Source organism: Homarus americanus, unplaced genomic scaffold (assembly GCF_018991925.1).
Source record: "Homarus americanus isolate GMGI-L3 unplaced genomic scaffold, GMGI_Hamer_2.0 scaffold23578, whole genome shotgun sequence".
Taxonomy (NCBI): Eukaryota; Metazoa; Arthropoda; class Malacostraca; order Decapoda; family Nephropidae; genus Homarus; species Homarus americanus.
This window is the reverse complement of record NW_024733231.1, coordinates 1,612,057-1,630,915: the sequence shown is the minus strand read 5'-3', so window position 1 is coordinate 1,630,915 and position 18,859 is coordinate 1,612,057. Positions and strand designations below refer to the sequence as shown.

At 37.0% G+C, this 18,859-nt stretch overlaps 1 protein-coding gene across 3 annotated transcripts in view; it reads left to right on the top strand.

The window, feature by feature from the left end:
- The window catches only part of LOC121869531, a 67,866-nt gene extending 49,296 nt beyond the window's left edge, over window positions 1-18,570 (top strand). For all 3 annotated transcript variants that reach the window (XM_042370899.1, XM_042370900.1, XM_042370898.1), the window contains 6 exons: window positions 3,294-3,335; window positions 10,868-10,977; window positions 11,933-12,030; window positions 13,064-13,234; window positions 14,159-14,341; window positions 17,632-18,570. In XM_042370899.1, the coding sequence (XP_042226833.1) occupies window positions 3,294-3,335; window positions 10,868-10,977; window positions 11,933-12,030; window positions 13,064-13,234; window positions 14,159-14,341; window positions 17,632-17,874 (847 nt within the window). In that variant the 3' untranslated portion in view covers window positions 17,875-18,570. The remainder of the gene's footprint in view (window positions 1-3,293; window positions 3,336-10,867; window positions 10,978-11,932; window positions 12,031-13,063; window positions 13,235-14,158; window positions 14,342-17,631) is intronic.
- The last annotated feature ends 289 nt before the right edge of the window (window positions 18,571-18,859 follow it).

Genomic DNA, 18,859 nt, shown 5'->3' with positions numbered 1-18,859 from the left:
GAATATTTTTTCATTTTTTTATATTAAAATTATTGGTCGTTCTAATTTAGTTAACATATTGATAATATATACAGTACAGGGAACAGTTTTTGTGTGCCAATCAGCTGATTGAATCACCCACCAAGGCTTCTCAGTTTAACTTTGTTTACAGTGGAGTGAACATCCAATTAGTTGGTCTCGTGAATATTTTTGCATTTTTACATTAAAATTATTGGTCATTCTGAAATTTAGTTCACATATTGATAATATACAGTGCAGAAATTATTATGAAACATGATGAAGGCATTAGAACCAATGCACTCTAAAGAATATGGCATGTCATCATCGACTGCCTCTACAATCCGCTGTTTGATATGTCAAGAAAGCTGCCGGGAATACTACATAACACCTCAAAGTAGTTAAAATATTCTGTAGTATTCTATTGTTTTTTATTTATTATTGTACAGTATACTGTACAGTACAGTACTGTATTTGGTTTATATTTAATGTTTTGTTAATTCTGTTACTGGTATACAGTACTTTGTATGTACAGTGTACTTTTTCTATGAGTTGGAACCAATTACCCAATATCTCATTGAAATAATAGATTTGGTTTACAAAATTTTTGGTTAACGAATGACTCTGTGGAACCAGTTGTGTTTGTTAATCGAGGGACCACTGTATATATAATGAAAATTTATACAAATTGAGTATTCTAAAAGTAAACACTGGCAAAAACTGGTAACAACTCTGTAACAATTAATATACAGTGATCCCTCGGTTAACGAGCGCCTCGGTTAACGATTTACCTTCCATAAGATTCTTAACTTTGGTTAACGAGCAATCCCTCGATTAACGAGTTTTTTACAAGCCGACTTCAACATGTTTTCGCTTGCATTTGGCGGTCCACCAGCTGTAGTATTAGTCCGCCAATACAGTACTCAGTTTTAGGGCTTAAATTCCTAACTATTTTAGTAAATATCAATAAGTTTATACTATTCAATAATTTTAAAAGTTTAATATTAACTTTTTTAGTCATTTTAACAATTATTGAACATAATTGAAGGTAAAGAAACTAGTTTCTGGCTTGTCATCCAGCCTGTTAACACACCAGACAGGCGTTAGTCTCTCTCTGTTTTCAGTGGAGGTAACATCTTGCTTGAGACTCTTCAACTAAATGTTTTTTTTCTGTGTTTCCAAGCAAATTATTGGTCATTTTGAAATTTATTTTACATATTGACAATATGTAACGCAGTGCAGTGTTGATTTTAAGAAAATAATCTTGAATTACACCAAGAGAACTAAAATTTTATGGGTGAAACGGTGCCATGGGGTGACTTCTCTTCCACCCCAGTGCCTTCTCTTCTCCCTTCTCCTCCACCCCCATTCTAATTCCCATCATCATCATCATCATCCAGGAGCCTTCTACATACACACCTCAAAGTAAGTGTACTTTTCTACCTTTTTTGTTGAATTTAGGCAATTTTCGGTGAGCTGGAACCAATTACCCAAAAACCCATTGAAACAACGGTTTCGGTTAACGAGCAACCTGCTGGAACGGATTGTGCTCGTTAACCGAGGGACCACTGTATGTCATGTTTATATCATCATTTAATGTTTTTAACCTGGGGGTATAATTACAGTATATGGATAAACAACCAAACATATAATTTTGTTAATTACATCAGTCATAATTCATATGTGACATGTGTGCATTGTCATTTAATATATTTTTTGTTAACTGGGGGTACAATTACAGTGAACCCTCGAAGATCCGGACTAAAGGGGGGACCACCTGTCCGGAAAAGCCGATTGTCCGAATCTTCCGAGGAATTTACCAATGTATGAAAATGATAAATAATTATATAAAAAACACCAAAAGTACAGTACATATTATCCTGACTACTGGAGTTAGTTATACTACAGACTTTTTCCTGTGATAAAGCCATAATTTTGAGCAACATATTACTGTACTCATTTGTACTCGATGTACTACACTAAAGGACTAAAATTTTTATCTATTGTGTAAACTATGTGATGTCTTTATTCAAATTATCCGCTGTCTTGCAAGGATTCCAGCAATGCAATTTATATTCTGCTGATTTTAATCTGTTACATTTTATAAGATAAAAACTTTAAACCTAAAACTACCTTCACCCTGGTTTGGGAATGCTTTTTAGGGAGGCTTCATAGCATTTTTGTCCGATTCTTCTGAATTCTGGATTTGCCGGGTCCGGATCTTTGAGGGTTTACTGTATGTGATTAAACAACATAGCATAAAGTTTTCTAAGTTACAACTCTCTCATATGTTGTATGCTACAACTGTGTTATATTTCATATCTGACAGATGTACATCATCATTTGATTACTTTTCTATACCTGGAGGTATATGAGGTTAAGGAACATAACAGACAAATTTTTGAAGTTGAAGTTTGAAATACTGTTATGGTAATCACATTTTATAAAAGCAATTAACGAGAAAGCTACCTCAAAGACATAGGTGGTTCCAAATTGTACCAGAACGTTGATAGCTCGATTTTCAATCACTGAATATCTCTGATAAACTAATCCAAAACATTGATATGTCATCATAGACGTCAACATTCACCCTTGCCTCGTTGTCAGTTTGTAATCTGTCATTTAGAGCACAAAATAGCCACACTGTTTTATATCTGTCTTGATGGAAACTGAACGAAATCAAAAGACCTAGTAAGCATTTCAGGGAATGTATCATTGAAATTTGCTGCCGTTTTGTGTTTGCAACCATGGAAATTAGATAGTGAATTGGGCTGAGAACAGTTCAAAGGTAGGAGTGTGAAACTTATGGTGTAAAATGTGTCATCAGAGCCACCCTGATCTGATACAAGGAAGGTAACTGCATTAATCCCTTGGCCATCAGTTATGGTCCCAACTTGACGAGACAGCACCTGTCGGCCACGTCCTTCAGTCCTTGATACCTAGACTAAAAAAAAAAAAATTATGACCTGGATTAATCATATGTGACCGGGAAAAAAAAATCACGTGGCTGCTGCAAGACCCAGGTGACTGCAGCGACCCAATGAGGTCTGTCTGAGCCCAGCGACTTTATAAGCTCTATGCGACCCCATGACCTCTATGTGACCCCTTATGATGCATCGCGACCCTGTGTTTGGGAATCACTTGTCTTAACAAACAATATATTTCTTTAAGCATACAGTATTGTTATAGTGTAAATATATCTGCACTGTGTCTATGTTTTTGTTTTCAAATTTTTAAGCATTTGTTCACTAATTAAATAAGTTTTCTCTTCAGTAACTTCCTTTTCTTTTGTACAGGTCCTGGAGTGCTGTTAAATATCAACATCCCCAAGACTTTGAGTGAGTTTACCCCATTTACCTTTTTTTTTTTCGTTTTTTTTTTATAAACTAGGTTGGTGAACTTTGTTACATATTTGCATTGATGTTTATTGATTTTAATTTTAAGTAACAAGTTATTTGAAACCATTTAATGACATCAGGAATAAGAAAATCATATTACCCTACCATATATAGTGTCAGTCACCTTTCCTAATGTGGTTATCTTTTTTTTTATGGGAATTAGCCAACCCGGGCACAGGTCAAACGACCCACAACGGAGCCTGGGGGGCGAAAAAAAAGAACGGAAAGAAATTGAAAATATAGAAAAAAGGTTATACTGTATTAATCTACACCACGAAGATGCCGGAAAACCAGCTTTTTAAAGTGAGACAGATTGTAAGAGCATGGAAACACAGAAGAAGGCAAAGCATTCCACAGTTTGGCTGTGTGAGGAAAGAAGGAGGTACTATAACGGGTTATTCTCGTGTGACCGATATCCACAGAGAAATGGTGGGCACCGCGGGCAAGACGTGTGTTACGAACCCACGGCCTTACCGGCGGTACACAGGATGCCAAATCCCCTGAACATTGCCCGTTAAAGTACCTGTAAAAGAGAGAGAGTGAAGCAACATTGCGGCGAAGAGAAAGGGGAGAGAGATTGTCGACTAAAGGAGGAGAGTTAATAAGACGAAATGCCTTTGATTCCACCCTATCTAATAGTTGGACAGAAGAAGAGCCACCCCAGATATGAGAGCAGTACTCCAAGTTAGGACGAATGAATCCCTTATATACTTGGAGCAACTGCTCAGGAGTGAAGTAGCTGCGGCATCTGTACAGCATTCCCAACTTTCGGGAGGCAGCTTTAGTTATACTAAGGATGTGTGATTTCCAGGACATATTGGAGGAAATGGTGAGGCCTAACATATTTATTTCAGAATTTGGGGGGATGATAGCGTCCTGAAATGTAATTGGTGGGAGATCGTCTACTTTACAAAGTGTAATTGGTAAATATTGAGTTTTGTTACTATTGAACTTAACCAAGTTTGTATCTCCCCATTCAGAGATGCTGCACAGATCCGCGTTGATAGAAGTAATGATATCAGTTCTAGAAACAGATCTAGTTTGAGAGTTAGGAGGAAGGGGAAAATGTGAGGAAGAGTGAAGAGTAGAATCATCGGCGTAAGAATGGATAGAATTAGTTGTAGTGTGAAGTAAATCATTGATAAAAAGAAGAAAGAGAGTTGGTGAAAGAACAGAACCCTGTGGGACGCCACTATTGGTAGAGAAAGAGCGAGAAATCGATCCCTCGACAACAACTGCCATGGATCGATTCTCAAGGAAGCTAGAGATGAGAGAACAAAGTGGGGGAGAGAAACCAAAAGAGGGAAGTTTAGATAGCAAAGACTTGTGCCATACCCTGTCAAATGCTTTGGAGATGTCGAGGGCCACGACAAAAGTTTCCCCATAATCCCTAAGAGAGGATGACCAAAGATGGGTGCAATAGGAGAGCAGATCACCAGTAGATCTTGCCTGGCGAAAGCCATACTGGTGATCCGACAAAAGAGAAAGGCGTTCAAGGTGACAGAGAAAATGGGAGTTCAAGATAGTTTCGAAAATCTTAGAGAGGGATGAAGTTAGGGCAATGGGGCGATAGTTAGAGGGATTAGAATGGTCACCCTTCTTCGGGATGGGCTGAACCAAGGCATGCTTCCATGAAGAAGGAAAAGTTTTGGTTTTGAGGCAAAGGCGAAAGAGGCGAGCAAGCACAGGGGCCAGGGCTTCAGCACACTCCCTCAGAACACGAGGGGGTATTCCGTCCGGTCCATGCGCCTTACTCACATCCAACCTGGATAACACACCGGCAACCCTGCGAGTGGAGATTATAGGAAAGTGCATAGGTTCAGTAGGAGGTGCAGGGGTAGGAGGGGTAGAGTGGGAATCGTCTAAGGTGGAATTAGAGGAGAATAAGGTGCCAAAGAGGTTGGCTTTCTCAGGGGGAGAGTTGGCTATAGAGTTATTGGGACGGAAGAGGGGAGGAAAAGAAGGCGTGCAGAAGTTGTTACAGATGTTTTTAGCTAAGGACCAGAAGGATTTACTAGAGGAAGAATTATTCAGGACAGCAGTCTTTCTTTTAATAAAATTCCGCTTGGCCCTACGAAGAATAGCCTTACAACGATTCCTAGAAGTAATGAAAGAGGTATGGGTAATAGGAGAAGGAGATAGTTTCATAGCTCGATATGCCCTATCTCTCACCCTGCAAGCAAGAGAGCAGGAGCGATCAAACCATGATTGTAATGTGAAAGTTTTGGTAGAAGATGGGATAAATGCACTCATACCGCCCTGTATAACCCCAGCAATGCTGTCAGCACATACTGAGGCATCCCGAGTGGAAAAGCAACATTCATCCCAAGGAAAGTCGGTGAAGAATTCTCGCAAGGATTGCCAGCTTGCCCTCCGATAGTGCCATAGTTGACGTTTAGAGGGGGGTGGGGGAGGTGGTCGTGCCCAGTTTGATTTAATAGAAATAAGGTTGTGATCAGAAGACCCTAAGGGGGCAAAAATTGAGTATGAATAGTGTGAGGGGTTAGAGGTAAAACAAAGATCAAGAATGTTAGCAAGTTGATCGTGTCGATCAGGAACGCGTGTAGGGTGTTTGATTATTTGTTCCAAATCATTAAGTAAGGAAAAAGAGAGTGCCTCAGCTCCACCTGGGTCATCCCTTGCAGAGCCAAGCCACTCTCTGTGATGTACATTGAAATCCCCTAGGTAGAGGATCTCGGTGTTGGGGTGTGTGGATAGCAACGACTCATGGCAAGAAGTGAGATAGTCAAAGAGTTCGAAATAGTTGGTAGAGTTGGGAGAACAGTATAGGAAACAAAGAAAAATAGTCACAGTAGGTAGAGATATTTTGAGCCAGATGACATCATAAAGGGGAGATTCAAGATCCGTGAGTCGGGCTATAGGTGTACGTGTATTGCAGTAGGCGCATACACCTCCCTTAGAACGGAAGTAGGTATAAAGGTTGTAGTTAGAGACTTGAAAAGGTTTGGGTGAAGCTGCTTTGATCAGTTGAAGTTCGGAGAGTAGTAAGAGATCAGGGGAAGAGGTTAATAGATGGTGCTCCACAGAAGAAAAATTGGATCTCAGTCCGCGAATGTTGGAGAAATGAAGCGTGAAAAAAGCCGATCCTCCAGCAACCGTAATCTTGATTGAATGATCTCTAATAACATAAATGATATTACAGTACAGTATATTACCTCTCTATATCAAAATAATTGGTGCACAGCCAGTTGGTATAGGGAGTTTTTCAGTGTTAAATGAATCCCCCAAAACTCATCCAATACCAAACTTTCTTCAGTATACAGTAGGGTCTCAGAGTACGTGTATCTACGGGGGGCCCAAATTCACGGATTTTTATTTCGCGGTCCTCTACTATTCGCTGATGACACTCTGGATGTACCCAAGAATGTCTGTGGGTGGTTTTAAAGTTGCCAACATTTTTGCTGCTGGGACAGGGAGCCATTCATTCTAGAGATAGTAATTTCCTTTACCTGTATTGTAAATATGTGTTTCATAAAATTTTTCAGACAATTTTATTCTAGAAGAAACCTCATTACAATTAATAAAACAATTCAATGGCAGTGAATTGAGCCCTAAAAAAAAAAAAAATCAACGATTTTTTGGCAAAAACCTCTGAGGCTGAGCATAAGTATTCATGCATGTATGTGTCTCAAGCTCTGAGGCTGAGAGGGTTAATACCATTCGCAGATTTTGACCTAACACTCGCGAATAGTACAGTTCCTGATTGATGTCACACAGTTGTGGGCTGAACTTCTGGGCGACCACATGGTAGTGGTGCAGAGGACAAACAAAGTGGCGTTTGCCTGCTACCCTCAAGAGTAAGTTTTCAATAACCACAGCTACAAATATCGTCTTACTCATTAAAAGAAGTGGAACAAAATACACTAAAATACAACAGTTGTCAACATATGAACTACATACAATATTTGTCATGTTTCAATGTTGCTGCGCTGTTGCTACATTGTCTCAAATTTATTTTTAGTAATATCGGCGAATGACAAACTGTTATAGCAAGAATATGTCTTAGAATATAGAAAATATAATATAAAACTATAAAATAAGAAAAATGAAGAGCATGGATGTGCACGTTTGAGAAGTGAACATTTGTGTGTGGAAGTAGTGGCCTTTTGTAACAGCATAGCCAACTCACCATTGCAGCCATGCTCCCTTCCTCCCTCCCTGATGTGAGTCAGGTGGGTGATTGCCTGGTTGAGATGCTGAACTGTGTCACGTCACCCAGAGGATGCTTCGAGTGTGGAAGGAGATATTCTTTTTATCCTTACCCTCCCCTGCTCTACATGCTAACTATTTCTTTTATGTTTTTGAACTTATGATATTTATTTATTTTTTTTATGGCACATTTTGTATGAAAGATTGTTGTGTATGTAACAGTAAAAAAAGAAGAAGAAATTATGAGTTGAAAAATAATCATTGGAACTCTGGCTTCTTTCTCTCTCTCGCATTGGTTCAGGGAACATCTCCGAGGCGCTTGTGCTGGTAAAGCTTTTCTTTTTGGTGAATTATACGGCAATCATGGCCCCTAAGAGGAAATTAGTGGCAGTTGTCAAAGTGACGAGAGTGAGAGAAAGAAAAAAAGGGCATACTGTGAGAACTTTTGAAGGAAAAGTCAATATTTGACTTATTAAGGTGTGGTGTATGAAACTGAAGTTGGTCACCTCGTTATAAAGAAGGGTTATACACATACAGTATACGTATATGAGGGGGGGGATATACTTGAATTCGTGTTTACGTGAGGATCCCAGGAATATAACCCTCGTGTACTTTTGAGACTTTACTGTTTTTGAAAAAGTTCAGCATTTTTAGTCAAGATAAATTGTCACAATATTGGAATTTTTTTTATTTTTTATAAAGTATAGTTTGGTAACACAAGACATAAACAGCTCCTTTCCTGGCTGGTTAGCTGTTCACTATGTAAAAATTTCACCGGGAACTTAAGATGCCACAGTAACTTGTCTGGGGTTGTGTGTTGGAATTTTTTGGGAGGTGAAAATCGGTTATTTTACGATAATGTTTTTTTAACCCGGCACCAAATGAACGCAAATAATATGGAAATTAAGGTGAAAGTAGTTACATGGGTCATTTTAAAGGGGTCGGTGTCAGGAGCATCGACAGGGAGAACTATTACTAAGTCAGTCCACCCTCAACTACCTTCTTCTCTACACATAATTCACTTTCCAGTCTATTTTTTTATTTTGTGGTTTTATATTACCTGTATATATTCTTTATTTCTAAGTCACATGAGAGCAGTGTACTGTACAGTATTACAGTTTTACTCTATATTTGATAACTTCAGATATTTGAGGAGGGGTTTGGTATATAGCGCATTTTTTTTTAAATCAAGTCTTGGTAGAGTCGTACAGTCTCACCCAAAAGTTTGTTAAATCTCCCAGCCAGCTATTGCTGCACTGCCTGCCTGGGGTTGTATTTACTCATTGAATATAATTTATTTTTTAGGTAAATAGAGAAGAAACCTTCAGGCTTTTAGCTGCATAATTTATAATTATATACTGTATAATATAATTTTTTGTTTTTGTTATTCTCTACAAGTGAAGGTTTGCTGGATCACCAGGATTTTAGACTGAGGTGGGGAGTAGCCAAGTCTTATGAAAGTACAGTACTGTTTACTGCTGTTGATGAGTGGTTCCTTGCTAGTGCATTTGATCAAACTTATAATTGAACCTTTTTTAGTGCTTCTCTGACATCATGAGTTAGGCTCATTTAAACTCATTCTCAGTTTATTTCTTGCATAATCTTTTTTTCTTTTGCTTTTACAGTACATTAGTATAAATTGTATGCATTAGAATTGTTGTATACAGACTTTACATTTGTATTTTATGAGAAATTATTTAGATACTCTGGTGAGACAGTCATGGTACAATCGGCCTTTTTTTTTTATGGGGACTAGCCCACCCGGGCACAGGTCATCGACCCACAACGGGGCCCCGGGGGCGAAAAAATAAGAATAGAAAGAAATTAAAAATAGAAAAGAAAAAGGTTATACTGTATTAATCTACACCACAAAGATGCCAGAAAACCAGCTTTTTAAAGTGAGACAGATTGTATGAGTATAGAAACACAGAAGAAGGCAGAGCATTCCACAGTTTGGCTGTGTGAGGAAAGAAGGAGGTACTATAACTGGTTATTCTCGTGTAGTGTTGATTTAAAGAAAATAATCTTGAATTACACCTAGTGAACTTAAAATTTTATGGGTGAAATGACGCCATGAAGCATGGGGTGATTTCTCTTCCACCCCCACTTCCTTCTCTTCTCCCTTCTCCACCCCTGCTTCTAATTCCCATCATCATCATCAACCAGGAGCCTTCTACATACATGCCTCAAAGTAAGTGTACTTTACTGCATTTATTTTTACTTTGTATGTAATGTTCGGTGAGCTGGAATCACTTACCCAAAATCCCATTGAAACAATGGTTTCGGTTAACGAATGACCTTCTGGAACGAATTGTGTTCGTTAACCAAGGGACCACTGTATTACTAATAAATAAAAGAAAAGAAAAAATACTGCATTGCCATTTGGCAATCATTTCATTACACACTGGACACAAGAGACAGTGACCAGCCAATGACCCCCCACCACACACACACACACAGCTGTGGGAGCTAACTCCAGCACATGACGGAAGGTTTATTCCCCCGTCATGTTTCTGATTTTATGATGCCAGTAATTATTCTTAAAAAGTGCACATTCTGTATGAACAATTGTGTGTGCAAGTAACAGATCCAAAAATAAAAGAATGTACTGTACATCTACCTGAAATTATGGGTTGAAAAATAACCTTAACACAACTCTGGCATCCTTTCCTCTCTTGTACTGGTTCCTTGAACATCTCCCAGACGTTCGTGCTGGTGAAGTTTTTCTTTATTGGTGAATTTTACCGCAATCATGGCCCCTGAGAGGAAAATTAGTGGCAGTGCTCTTGGTGATGGGAGTGAGAAAGAAAAAAGCATACTGTGAGAACTTTTGAAGAAATAATCAAGATATTGAAATTACAGTACTATGGAGTGGCATATCAAACTCTGAAGTTGCGTGTCAGTCGCCTTAGTATAAAAAATGGGTTTTACATATCTATATGGGTGGGGGGGCAAATATACGCAAATTTTGCACTTCCGCAGGGATGCCAGGAACGTAACCCTCACGTACTGTACTCTGAGACCCTACTGTTGTGTAGAGAATAATAAATTAGTTTGAGATTAGTAAGATAAGTAATATACAGTACTGTATGTAGAGCCCTTAAGTGTTTAATTTTCAATTACGGGTAATTTTATTTTTAATGTTATACTGTATGGTAATTAAGATTATATATAGTGTATCTGAAAAATAATTAAATTTTTTTACAGGGATGATGAACAGTATGATATATAAAGCTTTTAATATTATTATTATTGAATTAATTTTGATTGAAGACTCAAAGACTTCAATTTTCTCTTTGCAGAATCTCGGAAGAACTGCGCTCACACATGCCAAGCTTTGAGATTTACCTACAAACTCTTATCTCACAAGCACTAGACAACAATTTCTTAATGGAGATTTATGAAGAAAATGGTTTGGATGTTTAATTTGTATTGTTACTCTTAGAGTGATGCTCATCTTTCCTTTCCTGTCGTATGCATTCTCATTACTGTACCTTCCTTTTTTCCTATTACTCTATTTTATCTCCCTCCTCTTTTCTTCCTTAATGTCCTAACCCTGTCTTCTGTGCTTCTCTTATTCCCAATTCCCTTCCCTCTTAAACCTGCCAGGTGATATTTATTAGTTGCAATTATTGACCTTAAAAAAGTGTTGAGCTTCTTTTAAGAAATTATAAGCTAGAACATATAATTTTGTTTTTATAAATTACAAGGCTTTAATAAGAACTAACTTGCTAATTACATGATGGATTTCGATTGTCCACTTACCCATTCCACCCAACTTGCATCAGCACTCTCTCACTGGCATATGCTTATCCTCATTCCAAAATTATCATTGCTCACTTTTAGTTAATTTTCTTAGTAGTGGCGATGTGTTACTGCTTAAAAAAAAAGAGCAATAATTGTCACACTAAAAAGGGAAAGGGGAGGGGGGGTAGAACTACTAAATTTACATAGCTTTCTCTCTCTCCAGAAAAATGTTATCCATTATCCCTATCTGTGCTCTTCAACCTTCTTTCTTCCTTTATCCCGAACCCTTTTCATCCCTCTCATTCTACTTTTCTCTTCCCTGTAATCATGTTATTTATCTCTACTGTCTCTCACTTCTATTTTCCTCCACCCTTATTTTCTTTCATCCCATTTGCATTTGTGTCTCTCCTTCCATTGTCACCTTTCTTTATGTTTTTTCTCCTTTTATCTTTTTTTTTTCCATCTTGGTTATTACCCGACTCCTTTGCCCTTGCATAGTCTTTCTTACATTTAGTGAATTTGCATTTTGTTACTATAACGGTATTTGTAATACTCTACTCTTATATCTGATACCACAATTTTTTGGGGGGTATTTTGATTTATTTATTTTTCTTCCACAGATGATTACTTTGTTGAAAGAGTTAAAGTAATTGATGAGTTAGCTGAACAGAGGAAAAAGAAGATCCTGGAAATCGTTGACTGGAGTGACCAGTTCCGGGTAGGTGTCTATAGTTCACTGTGCTGTATAAATAAATTTGTAAAGTTTCCTCCTTTTTTTGTAGATCAAATATTTTTTTCCTAACATCACAGTTTCCTCTTGTATTATTACTACATGTGACAAAAGATATAAAATGTGGTCAGATAATTATTTTGTTTTGAACACTCACCTTTCAGCCACCAGAGCCAGAGGTGTAGAATTGTGAACCATGACACCAGTTTGTAAGTTTACCTTTTTGTTGACAGCCTTCCTTCTGGATTAGGATGAACATTCTAAGGAAACTGCTTACTTTAAGTTATCCACGATCAATAAATTGTCTTGGAGTAAGAGTACAATGCTTAGAATCTATGGCAGGGAGTGTGGGAGCAGAGCAAAGATTGTTTTCACCTAGTTTAAAAGTATGCTGAAGAAAGTGCCAGCCTCAAAAATCCAGTATGTCGTCTATAAAATACGACCTGTACTGTACATAAAATGATGTTTTTATCTTCTAAAGTTACATCTGAGTATCCTTCCTTTTATGCTGACCCATGCAAGCGTGGAAAATGGCCATAAAATGTTGATGATGATGACAGGAATGCCTTTGAAACTTATTAAATTTATAGTGGAGGTTTTATCGAACTTCTTGAAAGATTGGCAAAAAAAAAATATTCAGAGGTGGATGGTTAGGGGGAGAGGGAGAGTAAAAGAAAGAAGGAGATGGAAGGATGGGATAAAGGACATATTAGTGGATTACATTATATGAATGATAGGAGAGCATGGTGAGTGATTTATGGAGATTTTAGTGTGGTGAGAGTTAATGGATGTCGGCAAATAAAAAGAGTCGGTTCTTGCCTTTAGTTCCATCCACCTTGCTTTATAGTAGGAGAGTGCCTTCAAGACTCATTTTGCATTTTTTTTTTTATATAAATCTCTAATTGATGTTAGTGTGATCTATGTAATCTTTCCACTTTAATCTTTGACATTTCATAAAATTAAATTGTTAAAAAACAAAACAAAGGTAAACAGAAGCACTAAGTCAATTTTCGTCTTGCAGAGTTCCTTAGACACATGGCCATGCGTCAATGTAATGATTACTAAGAATGCTGACATGTGCCAAGCTTGTACCAAGAACCCTGCCTCAAAACTTTCACAACTGTATGGTCAGCCATACAACCAACAGACTCTCCGGTCCCGAGAACCATTACCAGCAGAGTTAGATGCAAAGGTATGATACACCATTTGTTAATTGTCCTTCAATGCAATATAGAGTAGTTACTTTTATACAGTGAACCCTCGAAGGTCCAGACTAAAAGGGGAGACCACTGGGATTAGTTATACAGACTTTTTCCTGTGAAAAAGCCATAATTTTGAGCAACATATTACTGTACTCAAATGTACTACACTAAAGGACTAAATTTTTCATCTCTTGTGCAAACTATGTGATGCTTATACTTAAATTCTACGCTGTCTTGCAAGGATTCCAGTAATACACGTTATATTCTGCTAAATTTAGTTTACGACATTTTATAAGATAAAAACTTTAAGTCTAAAACTACCTTCACCCTGTTTTGGGAATGCTTCTTAGGGAATCTTCTTAGCCCAGAACCCCCCAATTTTTTGTCCGAATCTTCCAAATCTGGATTTACAGGGTTAATTTTTCAAGAGTTCACTTTACCATGAAATTAAAATCTTGTTCTGTTCTGTAGAATTAATACATGAATTATGCATACTAACTTCATTCTATAGAAGTTAACCAACATTTTTCTTTGCCAAAATAAAGAGATCAAAGCCTTAAGGGATTACTTCTTGCCAAAGTGCCGTTCTTTATTTACTCTTTTAAAGTCAAAACAATAAAGCACATGTTTAGATGTTATTTGTGGGCATTGAACTTTTGCAAAAGGTTGTACTGTCCTTTGATGTGCAGAGTTGTTGCTTTGAGGTTTTTATAATTAAAATGCATGGAGAATGTGTAAACCTGTTTATGACAGGAAATGACAATTTCAATATTTATTTTTCTTATTAAATTATGTGTAAACACAAGGCAACTGCTCCTTTGAATATGGGCAGCTGAAAGTACGGTATTAGTTGTAGTAAATTTTTTATTAAATACAGATCATGGCTCAAAATCCAATCCTTTTTTTATTTTCAGAATTTTGAAGTGTGTGATCGCTGCTCGAATATCTCTCAGATGTATAATAAGGTGTCCCATCAGAAATATGATTATTATTCTCAGTGTAAATCAACAGTAACCAACATGAGAGTTACTCACCCCAGTAAGCACACCACCACAATTCTTCGAGACTTGCTGGCCAACGACCACTGGATCATGGGGGTATGGTGAAATTTTTTGTTTTCATGTAAATTTCTTAATATAAAGAGTTTATATTTTCACATCAAGGAAATAAGAGAACTGTTAGGAATATTTTCATTTCATGAATGCAGTGCAGTTTATAATGCTTCATTTGTCAATACTAATGATCAGAAAGCCAGCTAAGTAACATTTTATCAGTATTCAGTCATCCCCCTATTTTCAGACTTTTCTTTTACAGAACTTCACTGTAATCGAAAGGGTTTATTTATGACTAAAATTCAATAAGCGGAAAGCAAAACTCACGATAAAGGAAACCTTGGTAAAAAATAAAATAAAAAACATATTTTAGAAGGAAAAAAAATATATACTCTGGTAAGATTCTCCTCCTCTCCCTTCAAAAATGAACAAAAAACTGCTGTAATAAATAATAAAAATGATATATCATACATCTTAAAATATTTTATGTACAAAAATAGCTCTTTTCCCCCCTCAAACCATCCTCCGGGTGATGCTGAGAGAGAACCACACAGTTCTGCCAGCAACCCAGCTTACTTATAGATGTGTGGCTGCTGCTGCACTATGCTGTGTACAAGCCATGATACTACATTAGGGGAGGCAGTGTGCAGAGTTGTAAAAAAGTACAGGACTTTGTTTCTAAAGTTAAGGTTTTGTTACATTGGCAAAATTTTGCTCGATAGAAGTAAAAGTATCCAAAGATCAATGTACTCAAGTAGAAGTAAAAAAAGTATCTCATTCATAAAGTACTTAAATATTGAAAGTAAAAAGTAACAACAAAATTATAAATTGTCTCAAATATTAAAATAAATCCAGAGTAAATTAAAACAAAAATAGTGAACCAAGATGAAAATTTAAGACTCATAGCATTACACATCTTTATTTGCAAATCTTTCTTTTGAAATTTATCAATAATTGATTCTCAAAACTATGGCTGTCCAATCAGGATCTTTTTGGCCTAAATATAAGCCCACCAGGACCTACGTTCAGCCGCTCTTCTGCCTACAATCCATGGCAGGGGTATAGTGCGTTTTGTCTCAGCTGAGAAAAGATGCCCCGCCCCCTCCCCAAGATTTACAGCTGATTGGCTGTTGCAAACCTGTCTGATTTTGTCCTGAAGTAATGATGTATTTCTAAATGAGTTTATTCATAATCGTTGGGATGACCGTTTCTGACGAGTAAGATGTTGAGCTAAATTATATAAAGATACATACATTCATTATTTCAAACATAAGCACATAGGAAATTTATCAGAAGTATTATACTGTACATGAATTAACTGTTAATCTCTGGTAGCAAATTCACTCTTTCGGAAAATGCATTTAATATATACGTACTTATTTTCACCCACAATAAGGCATACTAAGACAAATTACGTATAAGTAATACTACATTATGCAAAAACAACATTTTTAAAGATCAGAATTGCATTGAAATATTCCACGACCATTAGCAGAGGCGGGAAAAATATGAAGTTGTTCGCAGTCATATTTCCCGCCTCTGCTGACGGTTGTGTAATATTTCAATGGGGCCAGTGAGAGGAAGTTTTCTGCGCTGCATGCCTTCTACCCATAACTTAAGTGCTTCTTCCATCTCACCATACATAGCACTCTTGAGGTGGAGTTTACCATTGGCAACATCTGGCGAAGCATAGGCTGCTCTAATTTTTTTCTCGTTGAGCTTTATAGTACGGACAGAGCTCTCCGATAGTCCAAATTCACGTCCCACACTTGAAGCGCCATTTCCACGCTGCAGTGCTTCCAGCACCTTGATTTTCTGCTCCAGTGTAATGGCTTGCCTTGATTTCTTGGCCTGTGGGGTAGTTAATGATGTAGTAGCTGGCATCTTGGACATAGTGGCGATGGTTGATACACGTGGTAGAAGAGATAGTGTCACACAGGATGTCCGTTCACTGGAGCATCAGCGCCAGAATTGAGGATGCGTGAGGGTGGCGGGTAGCCGTGTAGCGTGTCCAGAGATGCGTCTGGTGGGAAACATTAGGCGCGAAATTTAAAATATGTTGGGCCTTGATTGACTCGGCAAAATAGGAAAGATTCGCTTTAAATTAAAACATTGTCCTTAATTATGGGCGTCGCTTTAAATCAATTATCTAAAATCGATTTATAAAACTATTTTTTTTATATATTTCCACTCAATCTTCTTGTACTGTTACTCCTCTCATACAACTGAAAGTTTTAAGCCTGTTCCTTCTTTATGAGCACTGTTAGCCTACCATTCTCTTCTTTATGAGCACTGTTAGCCTACACTTGTGTGTGCCTGCAGCATTGGCACACCCAAGAATGGTCAACCTGTCCTTAGCATCCTTAACACCTGTTGGTGCTCTCTCATCAGCCGTTGTTAATTTTTTTCTAGGAACGTAGCGCCAGTACAGAGCTGTTTCATCAGCATTGTAAATTTGTTCAGGACTAAGGTTTTCATCAGATATTATTTTAGCAAACTCGTCAATGTAATTTTCAGCTGCTTCATGATCAGCAGAACCTTTTTCACCACAGATTTTCAGATATTTTATACCATGACACTTCTTAAATTTCTGCAGCCAACCTTCTGAATATTCTCACTCACCATCAATGTTCAGTTCTTCATGGTATATTCTAGCTTGTTTCATGACCATCAAACCAGTCAGTGGAACACATTCACTTCTTCGTTGTCGAATCCACTCAATCAGCACACGGTCAAGATCTTCATTTTTTGCCCTATGCAATGTTTTTCTGTTTTTCATTAGTTTATGGTCATCACTGTCAGTGTAAAACTTCAACAACTTGTGTTTCTGTTTCTTTAAGTCATATACAGTACAGTGGTAGTTCCCACACCATATTCTTTAGTAAGACGCCACACAGGTACACCACGATCAAGCTTCTGTAATAACTCCACTTTATGTACTATCGATAATGAGAGATGCTTCCTTTTCTTCTCACTGTTACCCATAGGGGTATCTGAAGCTCTTTTTGACATTTTCAGTGAAATTAAACAAAATTACATAAAATATAAAAACAACAGACGCAAATGTGTGACTCGTAGCAACACCGAGACACAAGTGATGCCTCTCTCACACCCGCCGCCCGGCGTGGGTCAAGCACCCGGTAGCGTCAGGTCCCAGTCATGTGTTGATAAAATAATTAATTAAATTGCAATTTATTTATTGGTTTGTGAATTGGGGTAAGGATATCCAGTAGGAGAAAGATTATATATGTACAAGTCATTATTCTATATATTGCAAATTACTTGTTTATTAATTGACAGTTTTATTGCATGTTGACTTTTCTTATTAATTTCAGCTCTTCCGTTCTATGTGCACAACATGGATCAAGGTAGATAGAATATATCAAGATGAAATGGAGTATCTCAAGAAAACTGGAAATGAAACAGAAAATCCCGAGAAAATTGTTATTGAAATGGAAAATCTTGAGAAAACTGATAATGAAACAGAAAATCTCGAGAAAACTGATAATACAGAAAATCTTGAGAAAAATGCTAATGAAACAGAAAATCTCGAGAAAACTGATAAAGAAACAACGTGATTGGTAGCTTGAAGTGTGATGCATAGACTATCCTACTGTATGGATGAAACTGAAATTAATTCAGTTAGACCAGAATGCACATTTTCAAGTAACAAGTTGAAAAATTATTAATTTTAGTGACTTGGTAACTTGGAGAATATCAAATGAAAGGAGAGACAGTGTGAGTAACCTCTGTTGTGTAGAGTGTGACGATGAGTGATGGTTGTTCGCGATGTGTGATACTTCAGTGTACCATCAAACAGGCTTATGTCAAAATTGTCTAAACATCAGAGCATAAAAATGTATGAATTGTGTACTAGCAATGCTTACTGTCATTTCTTATATTTGATAGAATAAAAGTTATGGGTATTTTTCTTAGTACCAGTTTTTGCTAAAGTGTTGTACAGTATAAGGAACAAAGTTGAAGATGGATAAAAGTAATATTTACATAAATGGTTGGTTACTTATTTAATGTTGATATTTATATAAGGTAGTCAGAATGTCTATTTGAAAAATTTATTGTTCTAGCAAATGATTAAAAGGATTATCCTGTATAGTGCAGTATTTTTAAAGGATTTCAATTATTACAGGAATAATTTATGATTCTTTTAAGCACAATTAGCCCTCTCAACCTCGGAGCCTGAGACACATATGTGCACGAAAACTTACGCTCAGCCTCAGAGGTTTTTGCCGAAAAATCGGCCTTTTTTTTTTTTTAGGCTCATTTCACTGCCATGGAATTGTTTTTATTAATTGTATTGGGTCCACTTCTAAAGTAAAATTTTATGAAAATTTTTATGAAACCATAAATAACTTGAAAATTCTTGAAATTTAAGCTACTTTTTTTAAGTAAAAGTAGGAAAATTTTTAGTAACATCTCGATTTCCATTTACATTTTGCTTGTATTGTGGTGGTCATTGATATGTACTATATACCAAAATAAAGAACAATGCATGTAGAATATTGTGGTATAAGGAAAAATAATATAACCCTCCTCTCGCTCTAA